Source organism: Oncorhynchus mykiss, chromosome 7 (assembly GCF_057628025.1).
Source record: "Oncorhynchus mykiss isolate SJ-2025 chromosome 7, ASM5762802v1, whole genome shotgun sequence".
NCBI lineage: Eukaryota > Metazoa > Chordata > Actinopteri > Salmoniformes > Salmonidae > Oncorhynchus > Oncorhynchus mykiss.
Window position 1 is genome coordinate 32,878,554 of NC_143028.1, and position 21,759 is coordinate 32,900,312.

The 21,759-nt window shown below is 43.5% G+C and overlaps 1 protein-coding gene across 8 annotated transcripts in view; it reads right to left on the bottom strand.

Annotated features, from left to right (window-relative positions):
* Positions 1–6,765: 6,765 nt before the first annotated feature.
* LOC110527715 (kinesin-like protein KIF21B) overlaps positions 6,766–21,759 on the bottom strand; it is a 127,879-nt gene continuing 112,885 nt past the window's right edge. For 4 of the 8 annotated variants that reach the window (XM_090240723.1, XM_036983211.2, XM_036983209.2 and 1 more), the window contains 7 exons: positions 21,537–21,717; positions 21,064–21,228; positions 20,735–20,852; positions 20,349–20,519; positions 19,015–19,214; positions 17,974–18,114; positions 6,766–11,513 (listed from right to left, as the gene is read on the bottom strand). In XM_090240723.1, coding sequence (XP_090096849.1) covers positions 18,015–18,114; positions 19,015–19,214; positions 20,349–20,519; positions 20,735–20,852; positions 21,064–21,228; positions 21,537–21,717 — 935 coding nt within the window. In that variant the 3' untranslated portion in view covers positions 6,766–11,513; positions 17,974–18,014. The remainder of the gene's footprint in view (positions 11,514–17,973; positions 18,115–19,014; positions 19,215–20,348; positions 20,520–20,734; positions 20,853–21,063; positions 21,229–21,536; positions 21,718–21,759) is intronic. The other 4 variants (XM_090240725.1, XM_090240724.1, XM_036983213.2 and 1 more) reach the window with 1 other exon arrangement.

Consider the following 21,759-nt stretch of genomic DNA (forward strand, 5'->3'; position numbering starts at 1 on the left):
ACAGTGGTCCAGTGTTTTTTCAACGTGAGTGCGGCAGTCGATATGCTGATAGAATATAGGTAGTATTGTTTTCAAATGTGCTTTGTTAAAATCCACAGCTACAATAAATGCAGCCTCAAGATATATGGTTTCCAGTTTGCATGAAGTCCAGTGTAGTTCCTTGAGGGCCGTTGTGGTATCGCCTTGAGGGGGATATACATGGCTGTGACAATAACTAAAGAGAATTCTCTTGAGAGATAATACGGTCAGCATTTGATTGTGAGGAATTCTAGCTCAGGTGAACAAAAGGATTTGAGTTCCTGTATGTTGTTACCAATTACACCATCGATAATCATGAAACATGGCGCGATACACTGAGAATCCAGGTGGCTGTACCGACTCCGACAGCATATCCCGAGAGAACCATGTTTCCGTGAAACAGAGTATGTTATGATCCCTGATGGTTCTCTGGAAAGCAACCCTTGCCCTGATTTCGTCCTCCTTTGTAATCTAGGCACTGGACATTAGCGAGTAATATACTCTAAAGAGGTGTGTGATGTGCGCTCCTCCAAAGTCTGACCAGAAGACCGCTCCGTCTCCCTTTTCTCCAGCGGCGTTGTTTTGGGTGAACCTGTAAAATCAGTTAAAATGCCCTGGGTGGTGCGGACAAAGGACCTGCTTCGGGAAAGTCGGATTCCTGGTCGTAGTGCTAGTTGACGTTGCTCTGATATCCAATAGTTTTTCCCGGCTGTATGTAATAACATTTCCTTAAGAGTTTCTGGGTTAACAACGTAAGATTTTTTTTTTAAATAAGGAAATACATTTTTTTAAATACTGCAAAGTTTCCTAAGGACTAGAAGCGAGGCACCCTCTCTGCCGGCGCCATTTAACTTCAGTGTAATTGCAGTGGACATTGCTGCAATTCTGCTAAGACAGAGAAACTATAGCTAGTATTGCAAGGCTGCTGTAAGACAGAGACAGTATTGTGTGTTCTAATCATATAATTAGAACTCTTCTAACCATGGAGGAGTTGGTTTATTGGAATGTACCTCAGCAGTACACACACACACACACAGTACAATGATTGGTTGGCTGCCACAGCCTTGATGAGGCTCAAAGGGACCTTGATGGCAGGCAAACAGAGGCTGTGAGAAATAGAGAGAGAGATAAAGAGTGATTTTCAGTGTGGTATATTTTCAGGCTCAGTATACTGTCAGTGACTCAACTGTATCAAATAGAACAAGAACTAAAAACCCTTGAATGAGTAGGTGTGTCCAAACTTTTGACTGGTACAGTCAGGGTTTTTCTTTATTTTTCCTATTAATCTACATTGTAGAATAATAGTGAAGACATCAAAACTATGAAATAACAAATATGGAATCATGTAGTAACCAAAAAAGTGTTAAACAAATCAAAATACATTTTATATTTTATATTCGTAGCCACCCTTTGCCTTGATGACAGCTTTGCACACTCTAGGCATTTTCTCAACCAGATTCACGAGGTAGTCGCCTGGAATGCATTTCAATTAACAGCTGTGCCTTGTTAAAAGTTCATTTGTGGAATTTTGTTCCTTCTTAATACGTTGGAGCCAATCACTTGTGTTGTGACAAGGTAGGGGTGGTATACAGAAGATAGCCCTATTTGGTAAAAGACCAAGTCCATATTATTGCAAGAACAGCTCAAATAAGCAAAGAGAAACGGCAGTCCATCATTACTTTAACACATGAAGGTCAGTCAACACGGAAAATGTCAAGAACTTTGGTAGGGGTGGTATACGGTAGGGGTGGTATACGGTAGTGGTATACGGTATACGGTAGGGGTGGTATACGGAACTTTGAAAGTTTCTTCAAGTGCAGTTGCAAAAAACATCAAGCTCTGTAATGAAACTGGCTCACATGAGGACCGCCACAGGAAAGGAAGACAGAGATTTACCTCTGCTGCAGAGGATAAGTTCATTAGAGTTACCAGCCTCAAGAAATTCAAGTAACAGACACATCTCAACATCAACTGTTCCCGAGGAGACTGCGTGAATCAGGCCTTCATGGTTTAATTGCTGTAAAGAAACCACTACTAAAAGAGACTAATAATAATAAGAGACTTGCTTGGGCCAAGAAACATAAGCAATGGACATTAGACCGGTGGAAATCTGTCCTTTGGGCTGATGAGTCCAACCGGCGTGTCATTGTGAAATGCAAAGTAGGTGAACGGATGATCTCCGCATGTGTGGTTTCCACCTTGAAGCATGGAGGAGGAGGTGTGATGGTGCTTTGCTGGTGACACTGATTTATTTAGAATTCAAGACATACTTAACCAGCATGGCTATCACAGCATTCTGCAGCGATACGCCATCCCATCTGGTTTGCGCTTAGTGGGACTATCATTAGTTTTTCAACAGGACAATGACCTTCAGGTTGTGTAAGGGCTATTTGACAAAGAAGGAGAGTGATGGAGTGCAGATGACCTGGCCCCCACAATCACCCGACCTCAATCCAATTGAGATGGTTTGGGATGAGTTGGACTGCAGAGTGAAGGAAAAGCAGCCAACAAGTGCTCTGCATACATGGGAACTACTTCAGGACTGTTGGAGAAGCATTCCAGGTGAATCTGGATGAGAGAATGCCATGAGTGTGCAAAGCTGTCATCAAGACAAAGGGTGGCTACTTTGAAGAATCTCAAATATAAAATACATTTTCATTTGTTTAACACTTTTTTGGTTACTATATGATTCCATATGTGTTATTTCAAAGTATTGATATCTTCACTATTATTCTGCAATGTAGAAAATAGTCAAAATAAAGAAAAACACTTAAATGAGTAGGTGTGTCCAAAATGTGCACTGGTACTGTATATATATATTTTTTTTAAACTCAAATACACATACAGTGCATTCGGAAAGTATTCAGACCCCTTTCATTTTTCCACATTTTGTTACGTTACAGCCTTATTTTAAAAATGTATTTAAAAAATGTTTGCCTCATTAATCTACACACAATACCTCATAATGACAAAGGAAAAACAGTTTAAAAAAATCTTTGCAAATTTATAAATAAAAACTGAAATATGACATTTACATAAGTCTTCTGACCCTTTACTCGGTACTTTGTTGAAGCACCTTTGGCAGCGATTATAGTCTCGAGTCTTCTTGGGTATGACGCTACAAGCCTGGTCCCCCATGTATTTGGGGAGTTTCCCCCATTCTTCACTGCAGATCCTCTCAAGCTCTGTCAGGTTGGATGGGGAGCGTCGCTGCACAGCTATTTTCAGGTCTCTCCTGAGATGTTCCATCGGGTTCATGTCCGGGCTCTGGCTGGGCCACTCAAGGACAATCAGAGACTTGTCCCGAAGCCACTTCTGTGTTGTCTTGGTTGTGTGCTTAGGGTTGTTGTCCTGTTGGAAGGTGAACATTCGCCCCAGTCTGAGGTCCTGAGCACTCTGGAGCAGGTTTTCATCAAGGATCTCTGTACTTTGCTCATTTCATCTTTCCCTCGATCCTGACTAGTCTCTCAGTCCCTGCCACTGTCAATTTAGGGCCAGATAGCACTGCATTTTGCTTTGTGTTTCCCAATAAGCAATGTCGTTTTTTTTTGACTGTGTTGTAATTTGGTTTATTCTGATTGATTCGATGTTCTGGTCCTGAGGCTTCAGTGTGTCAGTAGAACAGGTTTGTGAACTCAGCCCCAGGACCAGCTGGATGAGGGGACTCTTTGCTCAGCTCTTGGCATTGCAGGGCTTGGTAATGATATGAGAGGGGGTCACTGTATTTTAGATGTTTTCAACTTAATTGGTCTTTTTTGAGTTTTTATTATTAGTGGACATTGGCCTAAATCTCCCCTGCATGCATTGTTTGTAGTTTTCCTCTGGACCTGTAGGAGAATCTTACAGAATTCTGCATGCAGAGTTTCAATGGGGTGTTTGTCCCATTTGATGAAATCTTGTTTTGTAAGAGGACCCCACACCTCGCTGCCATAAAGTGCAATTGGTTCAATGACATTTTCAATTAGTTTTAGCCACATTTTAATGGGTACTTCAATTTGAATGAGCTTTTTAATGGCGTAGAATGCCCTGCGTTCTCTCAGTTCATTCACTGACTCATTAAGGTGTCCAGTTGAGCTTATTTTAAACCTAAGTAATTGTAGTGTGTGCAGTACTCTATATATTTTGTACCAATTGAGAACTTTGGTCAAAATCCCTGAGATCTGGATCTTCTCTGGAAAATCATTATTTGAGTATTTTTGGGGTTTACTGCCAGGGCCCAGGTCTGGCAGTACTGCTATAGCAGGTCCAGGCTCTGCTGCATCTCCCTGACTAAGGCCCTTCTCCCCGATTGCTTAGTTTGGCCCAAGCGGCCAGCTCTAGGAATAGTCTTGGTGGATCCAAACTTTTTCCATTTACTGTGTACTTGGGGACCTTCAATGCTGCAGACATTTTGTGGTTCCCTTCACTAGATCTGTGCCTGTCTCGGAGCTCTATAGACAATTATGTCGACCTCATGGCTTGGTGTGGGCGCCTTTCCAAATCATGTCCAATCAATGGAATGTACCACAGGTGGACTCCAATCTCAAGGAGGATCAATGGAAACAGGATGCACCGGAGTTCAATTTAGAGTCTCATAGAAAAACGGTCTGAATACTTATAGTAAGGTATTTCTAAAAACCTGTTTTCGCTTTGTCATTCGGGGGTATTGTGTGCAGTTTGATGAGTGAACAAAAATATTTCATCCATTTAAAATAAGGCCGTGACGTAGCAAAACGTTGAAAAGGTCAAAGGGGTCTGAATACTTTCCGAATGCACTGGAAGTATACTAAAGTATATTAAAATACATGCTTATTTAAGTATTTGTATTTGAACCCAGGTCTGATCATTATGACTGCATGAAGATAACGTCTGATCCTCAGTACTTGAAACATGAAATCAAGTTTTCACAGTGCCGTAAAAGAGTTTACTTTGGACCTTTTCTGATCAACAGTTAATTCCCAGGTATCCTTCCATTTGGCTCATTGTGTGAACACACAATGTGTAAACCACACGCATACAGAGTAATTAAGCCACAATTCAAAGAGAGGAAGTGCTGTAGGACACGCCCATGTTATTCTGCGGATATGCTCGGCCTTTGTTCTCTGCATAAACCCATGCAGATGTACGGTATGTGCCTATAAGACTGATTGTGTTTGATGACGTATTAAAGTCCCTCTGTGAACTCTCACTGTCCTTCTGCTCTAAATCAATCTTTATCTGCCATGGTTTGGCTCCCTCTGTCTCTTTAGACTCTCTCTCGCGCGCTCTTTCTCGCTTTCTGCCTTTCGCTCCCTCTCTCTCTCTCTCTTTCACTCTATTTTTCTCCCACCCCTGCCCTCCCATCTCTGTGGTTGTCCATGTGGCTTACAGGACTAATCAGTACAGTGGTGGCAGTGGTGGTTGTACAGAGAGTTCCCGTGGTTCTCTCTGTTTCTACTTCTCTCTCGCTTTATAGTTCCCTTCTGCTTTCAAATTAACTCCCTTCACTCCACCACAGAGCACTGCCTGCCTCCTCTCAAGGCTAAGGTGTCTCCAGTACTATCTCAGTTCTCCTCTTCCTCTCCATCTTCCATTCCATCAACCCTTCCCCTCCACCCCCCTGTTCTATTACTCTCCCCGTAACCCTCTCTATCCTCCTCTACCCCCTTTCAACTCATCATTTAGTTATACCACCCTTGTATCTCTTTATCTCTCTATCCCCCTTTTTTTAAATTCCGTATTCCATCCCATTATCCCTTTTCCATCCCCCTTTCTGCATCATAAAACTACCAGTCTTTATCATCCATCTCCAAACCCCTCAGACCCAGGGGAGGAGGACAGGACAGGAAGTCAGCTGAGAGAGAAAGGCACTGAGAGCTTTCTTACTACTCCAACAAGCTATCTCCTGCTGTTACCTGCTCAAAAAGGGCAACACTTCCAGGGAGAATTGGGATGTATAGCCTACTAGTCAAGGACCAATGCGATGTTCAAGGTAGCTGATCTGTAATTCATCTGCTCTATGCATTATATTTCTATGCCTGGCTTCGTAAGAGGTTAACAGGAGAAACGTGCGAGTGCAAACAATAGACCTGGGGCTCCATTCAATCCGACGTTCAGCGTTACAGGGTGATTGAAATGTAAAGGAAAAGTTTCCGCGTTAGCGGAGACCGCATTCATGGGAAGCACCTTTTGAATGTATTATTGATGGAAGGGAAGAGAGACAAAGAGGGAGTGTGTGTGGCGCGTCTATTTACGAGCACGCGTGTGTCTGTTTGTGGGGGCATCTGAAACAGCATAAAGTGGTTTCCTCCTACTCTCCAGCTGTAATGGCTGCGACAGACCCTCCAGTGGAGCACCCTCGACCAGCTCTACCCAAACCAGTTAACGGTCACAATCTGCACAGGAAATGAAGATGCTGCCGCCGCCTCCAAGATGCGACTGCAGAGGGATGGGAGAGGAGAAGAGTGATCTCTCTCTCTCTCTCTATATATATATATATATATATATATATATATATATATATATATATATATATATATATATATATATATATATATATATATATATATATATATATATATATATATATATATATATATATACACATATATATATATATATATATAAAGTAATAGTGTTCTCATCCACCCACATCTGTTGTATTTCACCGCAGAGCTGCTTTGTTTCCACAAACTGACAGCTGACTGCATGAATAAACAATTAGTCATTCAACTGAAGTCCAATTGAAGTTTACTTCAAAAAGACAACTTTCAAGACTGAAGATTTGAGTACTTTTGAGACCACCGATTTTATTCTTTGAAGTTGTTTTTTTTAATTGAAGGAACATTTTATTGATCCATCATTAAATAATAAATCTACTTACAGTTTTTAAATGTCAAGGTATTTTACATGGTATTTGGTCACATGCACATTGTAAGAAAAAGAAACACAATGTTATCTGTACAAACACTTACAGTAGTCCGTAGGGGGAGGAGCCTGTGAAAGAAAAAAAAAGGCACCTGGTATGACATTTGACCCTGGTTCACAGATACCACCAGATACACGTTACTGTCCACTTTGCCTGTGAAACAGAAATAGAGAGAAACAGAGCTGACAACGGGACGCCATCCCTCCGTGTGACCTCTAATTGTGTGCACTTCTGAGCAGCAACTCAAAATACACAAAATACACAAATGACACATACCAGTTATGGTCAGTGTTTGAATTAGGCCTAGATATCAGAACATATTAGATACATTTCTTACAATGTATCTTTAGTAGACAAGGTGTTTCCCAGAGCCTTCGTGAGCAACATGGCTCTTAACAATCTTAGCACATCTACAGTACGAGTGATCCAGACCACTAGTAGAGCAGCCAAAGTGCACCGTTAGACGCTTTTGTTGTTTGTTGCCATTCCGCGTCACGTCACTTTATTCACAGACCATTTCCGCCCCCAAAAAAATAGAATCACTGGTGTTTAGAGCCAAAGCAGAGGCAAGCGGCAGAGACGTGGAGCTGATAGGCTGAGTGGTTCATTTTCTAATTAGGTGAACGTTTAATCTCGGGTAGATATACAGACGGTCATATCTGCACACTGGGTAGGAAAGTCAGTCGACTTTTTGTGGGGGCGCCAGATAACCAGGAAGTCAATAACTGTGCCCAAATCTCACCTCCGATACACAGCATAATACACCTGTATACAGGTGATCCAGCCAACTGAGAGGTACCGATGGAGACGAGAGAAGAAGCCTAGGAATCTATAGCGAGTGGACATGGCTGTCAGACATGCTTGGTCAGTAGCAGCTCTTCCAACTGGAGAGGAGAGGGGTTCTAATTTGGCTGTGTGGTTAACCCTTTGCGACTACGAGGTGAGCATTTTGATTGTTCTCATCGGCGTCCTGTTCCGGAATTAAAACAGCACCTTTGTGACGTCATCAATTAGAACATTCGGTAACACATTATTTCGGATAGGCCATCTGTAGATGATCAGTAACTATCTAGTAGCTGTCTAGTAGCCCTAACCCTTAACCTAACCCAAAAATGAACCCTTACCCTTATTCTAAACCTAACCTTAGCAAGGAGTTGCCGGTCAACAGATTATTTGTTGATGGTATGACCACAGACGGACTATCCGCACTATCCAAATACAGTGTGACTGAACATTCGGTTGGAATATTAATTCTGCTCATGGTTCTGAGGCTTCCTCCTCTCCTACCATCACAACCGCTATGCTCGCGCAGCTCTGTTCTACAGCAAATGCACAAGCAGGGGCACCTTTAAGGTACCACAGAGCTTCCTCGAACAGCTACTGCGAAACACACTGAGCGGAGAAGTAGAAAGGCTGATCCTGGAACAGTGAACAGAGTAGAGCACCACATAGTTAGCTAGCTATAGGTGATTGGCACAGCTGTGGGTGTTCAACATCCTTCATGTTAAGCCGGGTCCTCCAAGGGACATAATAGAGGATTTGGAAAATACAATATTAAAAAGGGAGTCGACAACAACAACAACAAAAAATGCATGATAGTTTGACGTTATTAAAGAAGTCCTAAAAGTCGATGGAGATTACATAGATATTCCATAGATATTCCTCTATGACAAAGGAACATCGATTGTACCTTAAACACATTCAAATGGCTTGAAAAACAAGGCGTTATGGGCTACATACAGAGACTGTAAAACTGAATCTGTGTATAGTATAAACTCCCTCTACCTTCAACTCAAACCTAAACCTAGGCTCAGAGTAACGTGATTGTGTCATCTTATGTCTTGTGTGTTTCTCTTTATCAAACTATTTACATCATGTTAGCAGCATCCGCATGTCTCGTAAGAGAGACACCATTGATTCAGTCTTCAAAGATAGCTCTACAAAAGACATGATTTGAGATTCTCATTGCAGTAGATTTCATTTGGGATACTTTTCTTTTGCTCTATTGGACTCTAACGGCATCAATTTGATCACAGTGCAGTGCACACGTTTCTAAGTCTTTACCAGATAAAGTGCACTCAATAACGACTAGATATATTCACGGGAGAAGAAATGCTGTGAGTTACACGTGGCTCAGTCGCTCACTAGGCATCTAAAGATATTTCCGATCCTCAGGGAGGAGTGTGAGAATTTCACAATTTCTTGGGAATGTTCTACGTTGTGACATTGTCAGTGGGAATTGATTAGAATGTCCCCTTCTAAAAGGGTTAGGAGGGAAGATTCTCTGATCACCGGTGCCTGGAGATAGTGGTTAGCCACATGAGTGTGTGTGTGTGTGTGTGTGTGTGTGTGTGTGTGTGTGCGCGGGAGGGCTAGAGGACAAATATGTTTAACTTAGCAGACAGTAAATCTCAGAGCTGAAGGAAGCCAAGCCCTGCCAGGCAAGATGGATAACCTAAAAGCATGTGTGTGTGTGTGTGTGAAGCCAGGCGTCGCCCCCACACTACCCCAAAGGCACACACACAGCAGGGAAGGGTTCCTTCTTTAAAACTACTGAACGGAAGAAATAAAGATCTGGTAAAGTGTGCGTCCCAAATGGCACCCCATTCCTTATATAGTGCACTACGTTTGACGAGGGCCCATAGGACTCTGGTCAAATGTAGTGCACTATGCAGGGAATAGGGTGCCAATAGGGACGCAAATGCTCTTCTTCTGTCCTGACCTACTTAATCAGACTTTTGCCCATCATGCAGCATAACTCATCACCACCTGCTAACACAGCAGCCAATTAGCCTGGCTAGCATCACCATCCCTCCCACCACTGTCTCTGTGGCGCAGAACTAGAGCTATATCTGTGTCTGCAGTTACAGTTATCATCAGTTCAGACCTGGGCTCAAATACTATTTGAAATTCCAAATACTTTATCGGTGCTTGATTGAGCTTGCCTGGCATCATGGGCCACGTCTGGCAAATCCAGGCAGGCTAGAAAAAATGCTGACAAATATTTGAAAGATTTCAAATTGTACTCAAACCAGTGGAGGCTGCTGAGGGGAGAACGGCTCATGACGGCTGGATCGGTACGAATGGAATGGCATCAAACCATGTGGCTTGATGTGTTTTATACCATTCCACTTATTCCGCTCCAGCCATTACCACAAGCCCGTCCCCCACAATCACAGTGCCACCAACCTCCTGTGATTCAAACCCCGTTTTGCAGAAGTTACAACAGCTAATAAGCTCAGAATGGAGTCGCACAGCATACCAGACTCACAGGGTGAGAGGAGAGGAGCGGTTGAGATGGTGACTTCCAGGGGGGCACTTATTGAAGCGCTTGAGAGCCTCAGTGAGAGAGAGAGAGAGAGAGAGAGAGAGAGAGAGAGAGAGAGAGAGAGAGAGAGAGAGAGAGAGAGAGAGAGAGAGAGAGAGAGAGAGAGAGAGAGAGAGAGAGAGAGAGAGAGAGAGAGAGAGAGAGAGAGAGAGAGAGAGAGAGAGAGAGAGAGAGAGAGCGAGTCCCAACTGGCACCCTAATCCCTGGTCAAAAGTAGTGCACTTCATAGGACGTAGGGTGCCAGTCTCCGGCCGCATAGAGACAGGAGAGATAACGATCTGGAACTTTGGCACCTGTGGAGATACCACTGTCCGGTGGGGTTGGTGTGTCTGTGCGAGTGTGAATAATACTATTATTCCTGCACTCCCACCCTGATAAGACAGCAGTGTGTGTGTGTGTGTGCGTGTGTATGCGTGTGTCTGTGTGTGTGTTCCTCCAGGACTGGTGTTAGTAGTGATGTTATTATTGCTAGGCTCTCTCAGTGCAGACTCAGCAGCCTGCAGCCAAGTTAGAGGCCACAGAAAACCCATCCATGGAGATGAAGAGACAGGGAATCACAAAGGGCTGAAAATGAACTCTCAGCAAACTGTCGAGTGGTTTCAACATACATACTGCATGTATACTGAACAACTCGCTCTCTCAGCCCCCTTTGCTATACATAAATTCCAGTTGGTTCATCTCAGCCCGTAGACAATCAAACACAGACAGCCCTGAAGATAGAAACATAGTCTTTAGTTGGCTCAGAAATTGTGTTCTCCAAGGGTCAGTTCACCTCTGGGAGACCTTGTTTTCATTGAATGACTAATAAATAGGAGAGTAGATGAATCAGTCAGTAGCTGTGTCTATGAACGTCCCATGGGCATTCTGATTTTTGTCCTCACACAGCCATTATCTGGCACAATAAAGGTTTTGTCTTGTCCAAATACCACCTCAATTGCACTTCCAGTTGGATTGGCAGTAGAAACAAGAAAAGGCTAAAACTCTCAAGCTTCCCGTTTTGCCTTTCAGTTGAAGACATACTCCTCATCAGGATCTTTCCGGAGGAGACTGAACTTTGCGACGACGTGTCATCCACACTGGTCGTCCCGGTTATGGTTGGTAACCGTGAAGTCCTGCCGCGTCACACCTGATTGGTTGAGGTGGTTGAGGTGAGAGGGTCAGAGGTCAGGGGTGAAGGCCCTCAGTAAAGATGGCCGCAGATAATGATGTCACAATAACGCTCCGACCGAACGTCACCTCTTCTTCCCCACCTTTGCTGACCAGATCTTCACTGTCATATCACTAGAAAGAGAGGGAGGGAGAGATGAAGCAAGACAGAGAGAAATAGAGTGGGGGTGGGGAGATGAAGGGGGAGAAAGAGAGCGAGAGGACCAGGGGGACACAGAGAATGAGAGCGAGAGAAACATTGAGAGGGAAGGAGAGCAGAAGGAGAAGACCAAGAGAGATAGGGAGAGACCGAGGAATACAAGGGGGGAGGAAAAGAACAAGAGCAAGAGGCGGAGAGAGAGGAGAGAGGGAGAAGAAAAGAGTGACTCAATTGCCAGCATCTTCAAACAGTTCCATTGTGACTCCCACACAGCACCAGAGAGACAAGACATCAAAACCTACAGTTCACAGAATGACACACACACACACACACACACACACACACACACACACACAAATGCTACCCCCTACTCCTTCACCAATTACGGAGCACAAAGGAATCAGCTCCAAAATAGACATCAAACATCGTCCTCCTCTGTGACACACAACCTCCCCTCAAGATAGAGCAAACACCAAAACCCTCATCCCTCTGTCCCTCTTTATGTCTCGCTCTATAATTCTCTGTTTTTCTCTCCCCTCTATCAAACACCACATGGCCCCTGTTATACCCAACAGAGCTCCAATTGAAGTTTGTAAAATACTATAATTGCATTAGGAAGTTAAGAAGAGAATCAACGTATCTTCTCTGCTGTTCTGTTCTCTTTTCCCCGTTTAGAAACTCCCAGCTCAGTTGACAATTTACTCTTAATCTCCTCTCCATTCATGACCTGCCGAGCACTACCTCCTAACTGCTGTCATATAAGCGTGTGTCTGCCGAGCTAACTGCGGTCTTAATACCCAGGATAACACTCCCTCTCCCTCCTCAATCCCTCCTAACATCAGGCTGCTAGCTGGGCTCACTGAAGTGTGTTGCAGAGGCACCATGTTACTGTAACATTAGTGGAAAATAGTAGGATGATTGACATGGATGATGTTGGTGAGGAAGGGTGTGTGTGTGTGTGTGTGCATGCGCGCGCTCGTGTGTGTTTGTGTCTGCTTGTGTGTGTGTGTGTGTGTGCACATGTATGTGTGTGTACTGTAGGTAGGACCCAATTAAAATAATTATTATTGTTAGTGTTACGTGCACTCTTACAAATAAAGGTGCAAGTTGGAACCAAATAAGATTCTTGAGAGCGATGCCATAAGGGAACCATTTTAGGGTCTATGAAGAACCATAAATTGGGATGGTTCTTTGAAGAACAATATAAAAATCCAAAACCAGAATGTTTCGTCCTTCCAGGCCAGGAAATGTTAAGTCCTGGTGTAGGGCTATAAGCCTTTTCCCAGGGTATTTACCAGTACCACACATGACTGTGTTTGCTATTGACAGAGACATGGTTGTTGCATTTGTTAATTTTCAGCCCAATGGACTGCACCAAGTGAGATCCTAAGCGGATATGTGATCATAAAATATATATATATATATATATATATATATATTTAACACAATACCATACGTAGTTCATCAGGCCTTATTTTGAGGGCCTAGTTTTACCCCAATACAGGGGCCTGAAACTCATATACATCACTTTGACCCAAAACCACACCCATCAATATCAAATTTCCCAGCATGCTCTACTGCAGGCAGATTTTTTGAATTGTTTGTTTCAATTTCTATGTTTGTCCATGTACATTGAGCGATTACTATACTGCTACACAAATCAGTTGGTACATTTTTTTGCACCTGTTACTGAAATGTTTGTTCCAGTTTAAATGCCGGTCAGAGGGTAAGGAACTAGATTTGGCCGTGGGAAGATTTTTGCCAGAGTGGATGGTCTAGGGGCCGGAAATTCATTTGAGTAATTATTAACACAGAAAAATGACCACCACTAAGCCCAAAAATAGATTATATTTAAAATATGCCATATAGCATATGCTTTTATCCAAAGCAATTTAGTTGTGCATGCATACATTTTACGAATTGGGTGGTCCTGAGAATCTATCCCACTATCAGGACCATCCACTACCAACTGAGCTACAGAGGACCAACTGTTGGATATTTGAAAATAATAATAAGTTCATACCTTGATGACATTGAGATACGATCACATAATGTCGTTGCCGACCCCTGCCTTAGGTAGTTTCCTCATAATGTGACTTTGCAGGTAAGGTTGCAAAATGTTGGTAACTTTCCGAAAAATTCCCAGGTTCTCCAGAAATCCTGGTTGAAAGTTTCCTAGAAACGGAACCAGGATTTTTGGAAAATCTGTGAATTTTGCAACCCTACTAGCAGGCCTGACATGGCCTGAGGTATGAACTGGGCTACAATTATGCACTTATAAATAAAAAGTTACAAAGGATGACCTTACAAGGGACCATTATAATGACAAGTGCTTGTACCCCTTTAGGACAAATCAAAACCTATTTTTCTGAAAGTGCAATATAATGGCCTGAAACGCATGGTTTTACAGGCCACATCAGGTGTGCAAGTCACATTATACTGGCTTGCAAAGTGATGTGTAATTCCTATTGGAAGTCAGCCAGAGTTAGGATGTACAACAGTTAGGATATTTATTCACCTGCAACCTGCCTGGGGTTGGAACATTGTAAAGAGACTACCTAAGGCGTTTAAACTGGAACAAACATTTCAGTAAGGGTGCAATTGGATACAATTGTATTTTCTCATCAATCTACACACAATACCCCATAATGCCAAGCAAAATATATAAAAACTGAAATATCACATATACATAAGTCTTCAGACCCTTTACGCAGAAGTTTGTTGAAGCACCTTTGGCAGCGATTACATCCTTGAGTCTTCTTGGGTATGATGCTACCAAGCTTGGCACACCTGTATTTGGGGAGTTTCTCCCATTCTTCTCTGCATAACCTCTCATATCCTGTCAGATTGAATGGGGAGCGTCGCTGCACAGCTATTTTCAGGTCTCTCCAGAGATGTTCAAGGACATTCAGAGAGTTGTCCCAAAGCCGCCACTCCGTTTTCTTGGCTGTGTGCTTAGGTTCGTTGTCCTGTTGGAAGGTGAACCTTCGCCCTAGTATGAGGTGCTGAGTGCTGTGGAGCAGGTTCGGTCTGGCCACTCTACCATAAATGCCTGATTGGTGGAGTGCTGCAGAAATAGTTGTCCTTCTGGAAGGTTCTCCCATCTCCACAGAAACACTCTAGAGCTCTGTCAGATTGACCATCGGGTTCTTGGTCACATCCCTGACCATAGCCCTTCTCCCCCGATTGCTCAGTTTGGCCAGGCGGCCAGCCAGCTCCAGGGGGAGTCTTAGTGGTTCCAAACCTCTTCCATTTAAGATTGATGGAGGCCACTGTGTTCTTGGGAACCTTCAATGCTGCAGAAATGTTTTGGTACCCTTCCCCAGATCTGTGCCTCGACACAATCCTGTTTCGGAGCTCTACGGACAATTCCTTCTACCTCATGGCTTGGTTTTTGTTCTGACATGCACTGTCAACTGGGGGACGCTATCATTTCCAATCAATTGAATTTACCACCGGTGGACTCCAATCAAGTTATAGATACATCTCAAGGATGATCAATGGAAACAAGATGCATCGGAGCTGAATTTCGAGTCGTATAGCAAAAGGTCTGAATACTTATGAAAATAAGGTATTTCTGTATTGTATTTTTAATACATCGGTCTTTGCTTTGTCATTCTGGGTTATTGTGAGTAGATTGATGAGGGAAAAAAGCTATTTAATCAATTTTAGAATGAGGCTGTAACATAACAAAATGTGGAAAAAGTCAAGGGATCTGAATCCTTTCCGAATGCACTCTACATATACACATAAATATTCTAACAAACATTTTTTGAAATGTACCTGCAATAGAGCATGCTGGTAAATATGATAATGATGGGCGTGGTTTTGGTTCAATGTGACATATACGAGTCTCAGGCCCCTGTATTAGGTTAAAACTAGGACCACAAAATAAGCCCTTATGAACTATGTATGGTATTGTGTTGATTACTCTTATTGTGTAACTGCTAAACTGCTTTCTGACTGTACACTGTACTGCATGATTGTAGATAGCGGGTTTACTAACGTGTTAGTTCTAGCAGCTACAGTGCCTTGCGAAAGTATTCGGCCCCCTTGAACTTTGCGACCTTTTGCCACATTTCAGGCTTCAAACATTTTTTTGTGAAGAATCAACAACAAGTGGGACACAATCATGAAGTGGAACGACATTTATTGGATATTTAAAACTTTTTTAACAAATCAAAAACTGAAAAATTGGGCATGCAAAATTATTCAGCCCCTTTACTTTCAGGGCAGCAAACTCTCTCCAGAAGTTCAGTGAGGATCTCTGAATGATCCAATGTTGACCTAAATGACTAATGATGATAAATACAATCCACCTGTGTGTAATCAAGTCTCCGTATAAATGCACCTGCACTGTGATAGTCTCAGAGGTCCGTTAAAAGCGCAGAGAGCATCATGAAGAACAAGGAACACACCAGGCAGGTCCGAGATACTGTTGTGAAGAAGTTTAAAGCCGGATTTGGATACAAAAATATTTCCCAAGCTTTAAACATCCCAAGGTGCACTGTGCAAGCGATAATATTGAAATGGAAGGAGTATCAGACCACTGCAAATCTACCAAGACCTGGCCGTCCCTCTAAACTTTCAGCTCATACAAGGAGAAGACTGATCAGAGATGCAGCCAAGAGGCCCATGATCACTCTGGATGAACTGCAGAGATCTACAGCTGAGGTGGGAGACTCTGTCCATAGGACAACAATCAGTCTGTCGTATATTGCACAAATCTGGCCTTTATGGAAGAGTGGCAAGAAGAAAGCCATTTCTTAAAGATATCCATAAAAAGTGTCGTTTAACGTTTGCCACAAGCCACCTGGGAGACACACCAAACATGTGGAAGAAGGTGCTCTGGCCAGATTAAACCAAAATTGAACTTTTTGGCAACAATGCAAAACGTTATGTTTGGCGTAAAAGCAACACAGCTGAACACACCATCCCCACTGTCAAACATGGTGGTGGCAGCATCATGGTTTGGGCCTGCTTTTCTTCAGCAGGGACAGGGAAGATGGTTAAAATTGATGGGAAGATGGATGGAGCCAAATACAGGACCATTCTGGAAGAAAACCTGATGGAGTCTGCAAAAGACCTGAGACTGGGACGGAGATTTGTCTTCCAACAAGACAATGATCCAAAACATAAAGCAAAATCTACAATGGAATGGTTCAAAAATAAACATACCCAGGTGTTAGAATGGCCAAGTCAAAGTCCAGACCTGAATCCAATCGAGAATCTGTGGAAAGAACTGAAAACTGCTGTTCACAAATGCTCTCCATCCAACCTCACTGAGCTCAAGCTGTTTTGCAAGGAGGAGTGGGAAAAAATTTTGGTCTCACGATGTGCAAAACTGATAGAGACATACCCCAAGCGACTTACAGTTGTAATCGCAGCAAAAGGTGGCGCTACAAAGTATTAACTTAAGGGGGCTGAATAATTTTGCACGCCCAATTTTTCAGTTTTTGATTTGTTAAAAATGTTTGAAATATCCAATAAATGTTGTTCCACTTCATGATTGTGTCCCACTTGTTGTTGATTCTTCACAAAAAAATACAGTTTTATATCTTTATGTTTGAAGCCTGAAATGTGGCAAAAGGTCGCAAAGTTCAAGGGGGCCGAGTACTTTCGCAAGGCACTGTATGTTGACTATGACGTGACAACGATGTAGGCTGTGTGTAGCGGTTAGCGATCATGATATGAAGGTTTGGCTTGGAGAGCTTTTTTCGCCTGGTCAGAGACAGCTGATTTGTTGTGCACTGAAGTCCACAAGTGAAGGAAATAGGTGAGAGGAGGAGAGCGCATAGATAGATGCGAGAAGGAATTATATATACATTGAGCAAAGTGATCACGCTGTTTTCATGTGGTTTCTTCAACGGAAGCAACCGGAATGACACGGGGATAAAAAACACCTAAATATGTCCAACAGAAATTCACATTTGCAACTGTTGCACTAATGATTACTCCCTAGATCAGCTAGATGCAGGCAAGAGTGTGCCAGGCGGTATTGAATGTGTCACTGTCTGTCACCTTGATTACTCAAAATTCTCTACGTTGTAAACTTTCATTCATAAGCTCGGTTGTAGCAACCTCATGATGGATACAGGGAAAATACAAGTATCATGTAGTAGCCTAAACCTATCGCTGTTAAATTGAACTGGGTGAATGGAATATGAATGATAGTCATCCAATATACTGTAATAGAAATAAGGCCATGCTCATGAAAAAAAAAAAATCCTCCCTCATCTTACATGGCACCGACTGCCAATGGGGCAACGGCATTAGCGAGATAAAGAGAGGGAGAGGAAGAGAGAGGGAGAAAATTTAAAAAAGAGCAAGAGAAAGAGGGCTCTAGAGAGATGACAGGGGACGGAGAGAAGAAGACAGGGGACGGAGAGATGAAGAGAATCAGAAAGAGAAAGCAACACGAATGAGTGAAAGTACCAGAGGAGAGCGGAAGCGGGGTTGTGAGTCGGAGTGAAGGCTCATGGGAGGCTTGTGGCACGACCCTTGATAGCCAGAACCCGTCGAGGTAGACAGGGGGTCAGACCTGGGACATAACTCCATAACTTCACCCTGCAGTCACTGTGGCAGGGCAGGATGAGGAGGAGAGGAGAGGAGAAGCGGACATTGTACAGAAGGCGAAAGAGAGAGAGAGAGAGGTAGGAGAAGGAAGAGAGGGGAAAAGGAGAGGTTAAAGTGGGTTAAGTACAAGATGAAGACAAGGTACTAGTTTAGTGAAGGTGTATTCAGATGGATCAGGAAGTGCATTAAAGCATGAAAAGTGAAAGGCGTTGGTGAAAAGAGGTAGGTATAGGGAGGACAGAGATTATTGGCCGTGCGAAGCAGATCCATGCCAACCCCTCTCAATCTACAATCCTAGTGATGTAGTACGTGCACTTCACCGCCGTACCATATGGTCCTGTCAGTCTGCTAAAGTTTTCCATGCCATGCCGGGAAGAAGAAAGACATCCTGCACATGCCAATGATACGCCTGGTCGCGTGCATCAAGCTGAGCTCTACCAAGCAAGTGACTAGTTGTGTACAGCTGAGTGATATCCGAAATATTTATCCTTGACAAGGAAAATGAATGCCTCATGCACCAGTCAATGTTTTGTGTTGCAGTCCACAACATTTTCTTGTTAGTCATACATAGCATCTTCTCAGAAAGAATGTACTGTTCCAGAGTAACTTTTTCTAATAGATTTGCTGCAATAAGTTCTATCATTAATGTGACAAACTCTCTAGCAGAGTGATGCCAAACAACAAGTATATTAACAGTCATCTAACAATAACCCATGTAATTAAATATATTTGTGAAATATGCCCCTGATAGTGCAGTTACATCCACTGAAAGCCCCCCATGTTTACTTTAGCCTTCCAGTGGTGTAACGTCATACCTGGATATGAAGTGAAAAATACATCTCGGAGAAAAGTTATAATAAGTTAGAATATGGTTCTAATCATGTGTTAGTCGTGTTTTACCTGGAAGCGGTGAAGATGTGCCGGGAGTTGGTGCAGATGGCATTGATGGGGCTCTCATGACCCTTGACCTCTCCTATGGGGGTGAAGTTATCAACGTTCCACACCTTCAGCATGCCTCCCCGACAGGCACTCAGCAACATGGGTCGCCCAGGAACGTATGCCAGAGCACACACCCAGTCCTTATGGGCGTTGGGGATTTGCTGTGGAGGGGGGTTCAGTTTAGTTTAAATATACAATTTCACCTGCACACAGTCACAGAAGTAGTGTCTTCAGTGCACATGATCCTCTATGGCTAAACTAGGCACAGATATCCTTTCCACGGAGGCTTACTGTGGGTGTTTGACTAAGATTACCCACTATTCAAGAGGATTTAAAAAGCATTACCGGATACTTACATGAATGCACGCACGCCCACACGGGCACATACCAGACCTGGGTTTAAATACTATTTAGGGTACTTCAATTACTTTCAAAGACAATGTTGGAAGTAAGTATTTTGATTAACACAAGTAGTTGAATATGGGAATGCATTTGGAATTACACTCAGAAAGTATTGCCATGTATTTAAAAATACTCAAATACACAGGCAAGTGTATATTCCAATACAAATATTGAAATAATCCAATGCATTTGAACCCAGGTCTGTTGGGTCATTGAAATAATGTTTTTCCAATAGAAGTAGTTGATTCGGGAAACATGATTTGAAAATACTGAAATACACTGAAGTTATTTCAATAAACAAAGGATCAAAGTAAGTATTCCCTAGCCCTACTCAGTAGCTATCGATATACTTGTCCACCCTGCTCTACAATGTTGACTATTCTCTCATGGCAAATAAAAAAACATTGGGATGACACAGTACTAACTTGTCCCTCAGAGCTAACACTTTGGCTGCCTCATAATCCTTATATAGTGCACTACTATGGCCTCTGGCCCCTAGTAGGATATCGATTGGGTTGTAGACCTTTGAGCTGAGCCGGTAAAGACATGGCCTATATTTTTAAAAAGGCAGCTTTTTACCTCACAGGATTCACTCCTGCCGCTATAGGCTGACCACATTGTAGACAGATAAGCATTCATCAACACGCATGCACTGTAGCAGTACGTTCCTTTTTCCCCAATACCGTCAGTATTGCTATCAATGACATTCAATTACCGCTGACACACAGTGCCATGACACACGCACAGTCCCCCTCCCTCCCTCCCTCCCTCTACACTCATAGAAAAAAGGCTATTCTGTGGAAAGGGTTCTACATGGAACCAAAAAGGTTCCTTCAAATGGTTCTCCTATGGTGAGGGCGGGAGGACCCTTTTTTTCCCCCCTAAGAGCGTACCTGTGTGAGTTCTTGGTTCTCCAGGTCCCACTTCTTGATGCCGTTGTCTCGTGATGCGCTGAACAGAACGTCTCCCTGGATGGCCAGACACTCGATGCCGTCATAGTGCGGAGGCTCAAAGTTGTGGGCGGGGCCTAAATTACCCAGCATGCCCTCTGCCACGTCAAACACCTGGCACAAAAAAAAACAGGACAGTAGACAGAAAACATGACCAAACAGCAGACAAACATGGTTGCTAACTCCAACAGGAATCCACAACAGGAAGTATGCCAGTTCACACCTCAGGAGAAGGGTAGATAATCAGGATATAGCCTGCGTAACGGGGTACAATGGAAATGCTTGTGTGTGTGTGTGTGTGCCACTGCACATAGCAGTGTGTCCAGTACCTTGACATAGTGGTCCTTGGAGCCAGTGATGACCTGGTCTTTGCCCAGTAGAGACTGACCTACAGTGAGACACATCACTGAGCCTATATGACCTGTCAGCTTCCCTAATGCCATCATCCTAGAGAAAGGAAGGGCAGAGGGAGAGAGAAAGAAGGGAGGGAGAGAGAGAAAAAGACAGCGAGAGAGAGAGAGAGAGTTTTTGTATTGCTAGAAAACTTTTATAGGCTCAGCTAATGTACGTACATACAAAGCTAAATCAACGCCAAAAGTAAAAATATATTGCTGCATAGCAGTGGTTACAATGCTAAAAACCAGTGTCCTTCTGTTACCTGTTGAGGTCCCAGGTGCGTACAGTGTTACCAGCAGCAGCATAGAGAACAGAGCCAGAGGGGTTGAGAGCTATCTGGTTGATCTGGTATTCACCCTGTGCCACCGTGATGGTACGGGTGGTGGTGCCCACACACGCATCCCCCGATACCACCTGGCCTGAAGACCTGGAGAGGGGACACACACAGAGACAGAGACAGAGACAGAGAGAGAGAGAGAGAGAGACCGAGAGAGAACGAGAGCGCGCGAGAGAGAGAGAGCGAGAGCGATGTGGGGGTTGGGGGGTAGAGTGAGAGAAAGAGAGAGAGAGGGATAGCGGGAGAGAAAGAGAGAGAGATCTTGATCTATGGTAAACATTGGTTCGTTCAGCTTGGCCGTAAACATGTCTGGACTGTTACAGAGTAGCACTGACTGATCAGTGAGGGTGGTTAAGGTGAGCTGTGATTGGTGGAAAGACACACAGCGAGCTACTCACGTGAGGGTGCGGACACACTTGGCAGAGTCTCGTATGTCCCAGACCTTGATGTAGGAGGTGGAGACAGAGAAGACGAGGCAGGAGGAGGAACAGTATTTGACTGAGACCACGTTATTGGGGTGCCCTTTCAGCGTGACGATTTCCTGTCCCGTCACCAGGTTCCACATCTTACACGTCCGGTCTGACGAGAAACGAGAGAGAGAGAGAAGAGACGGGTCAAAAA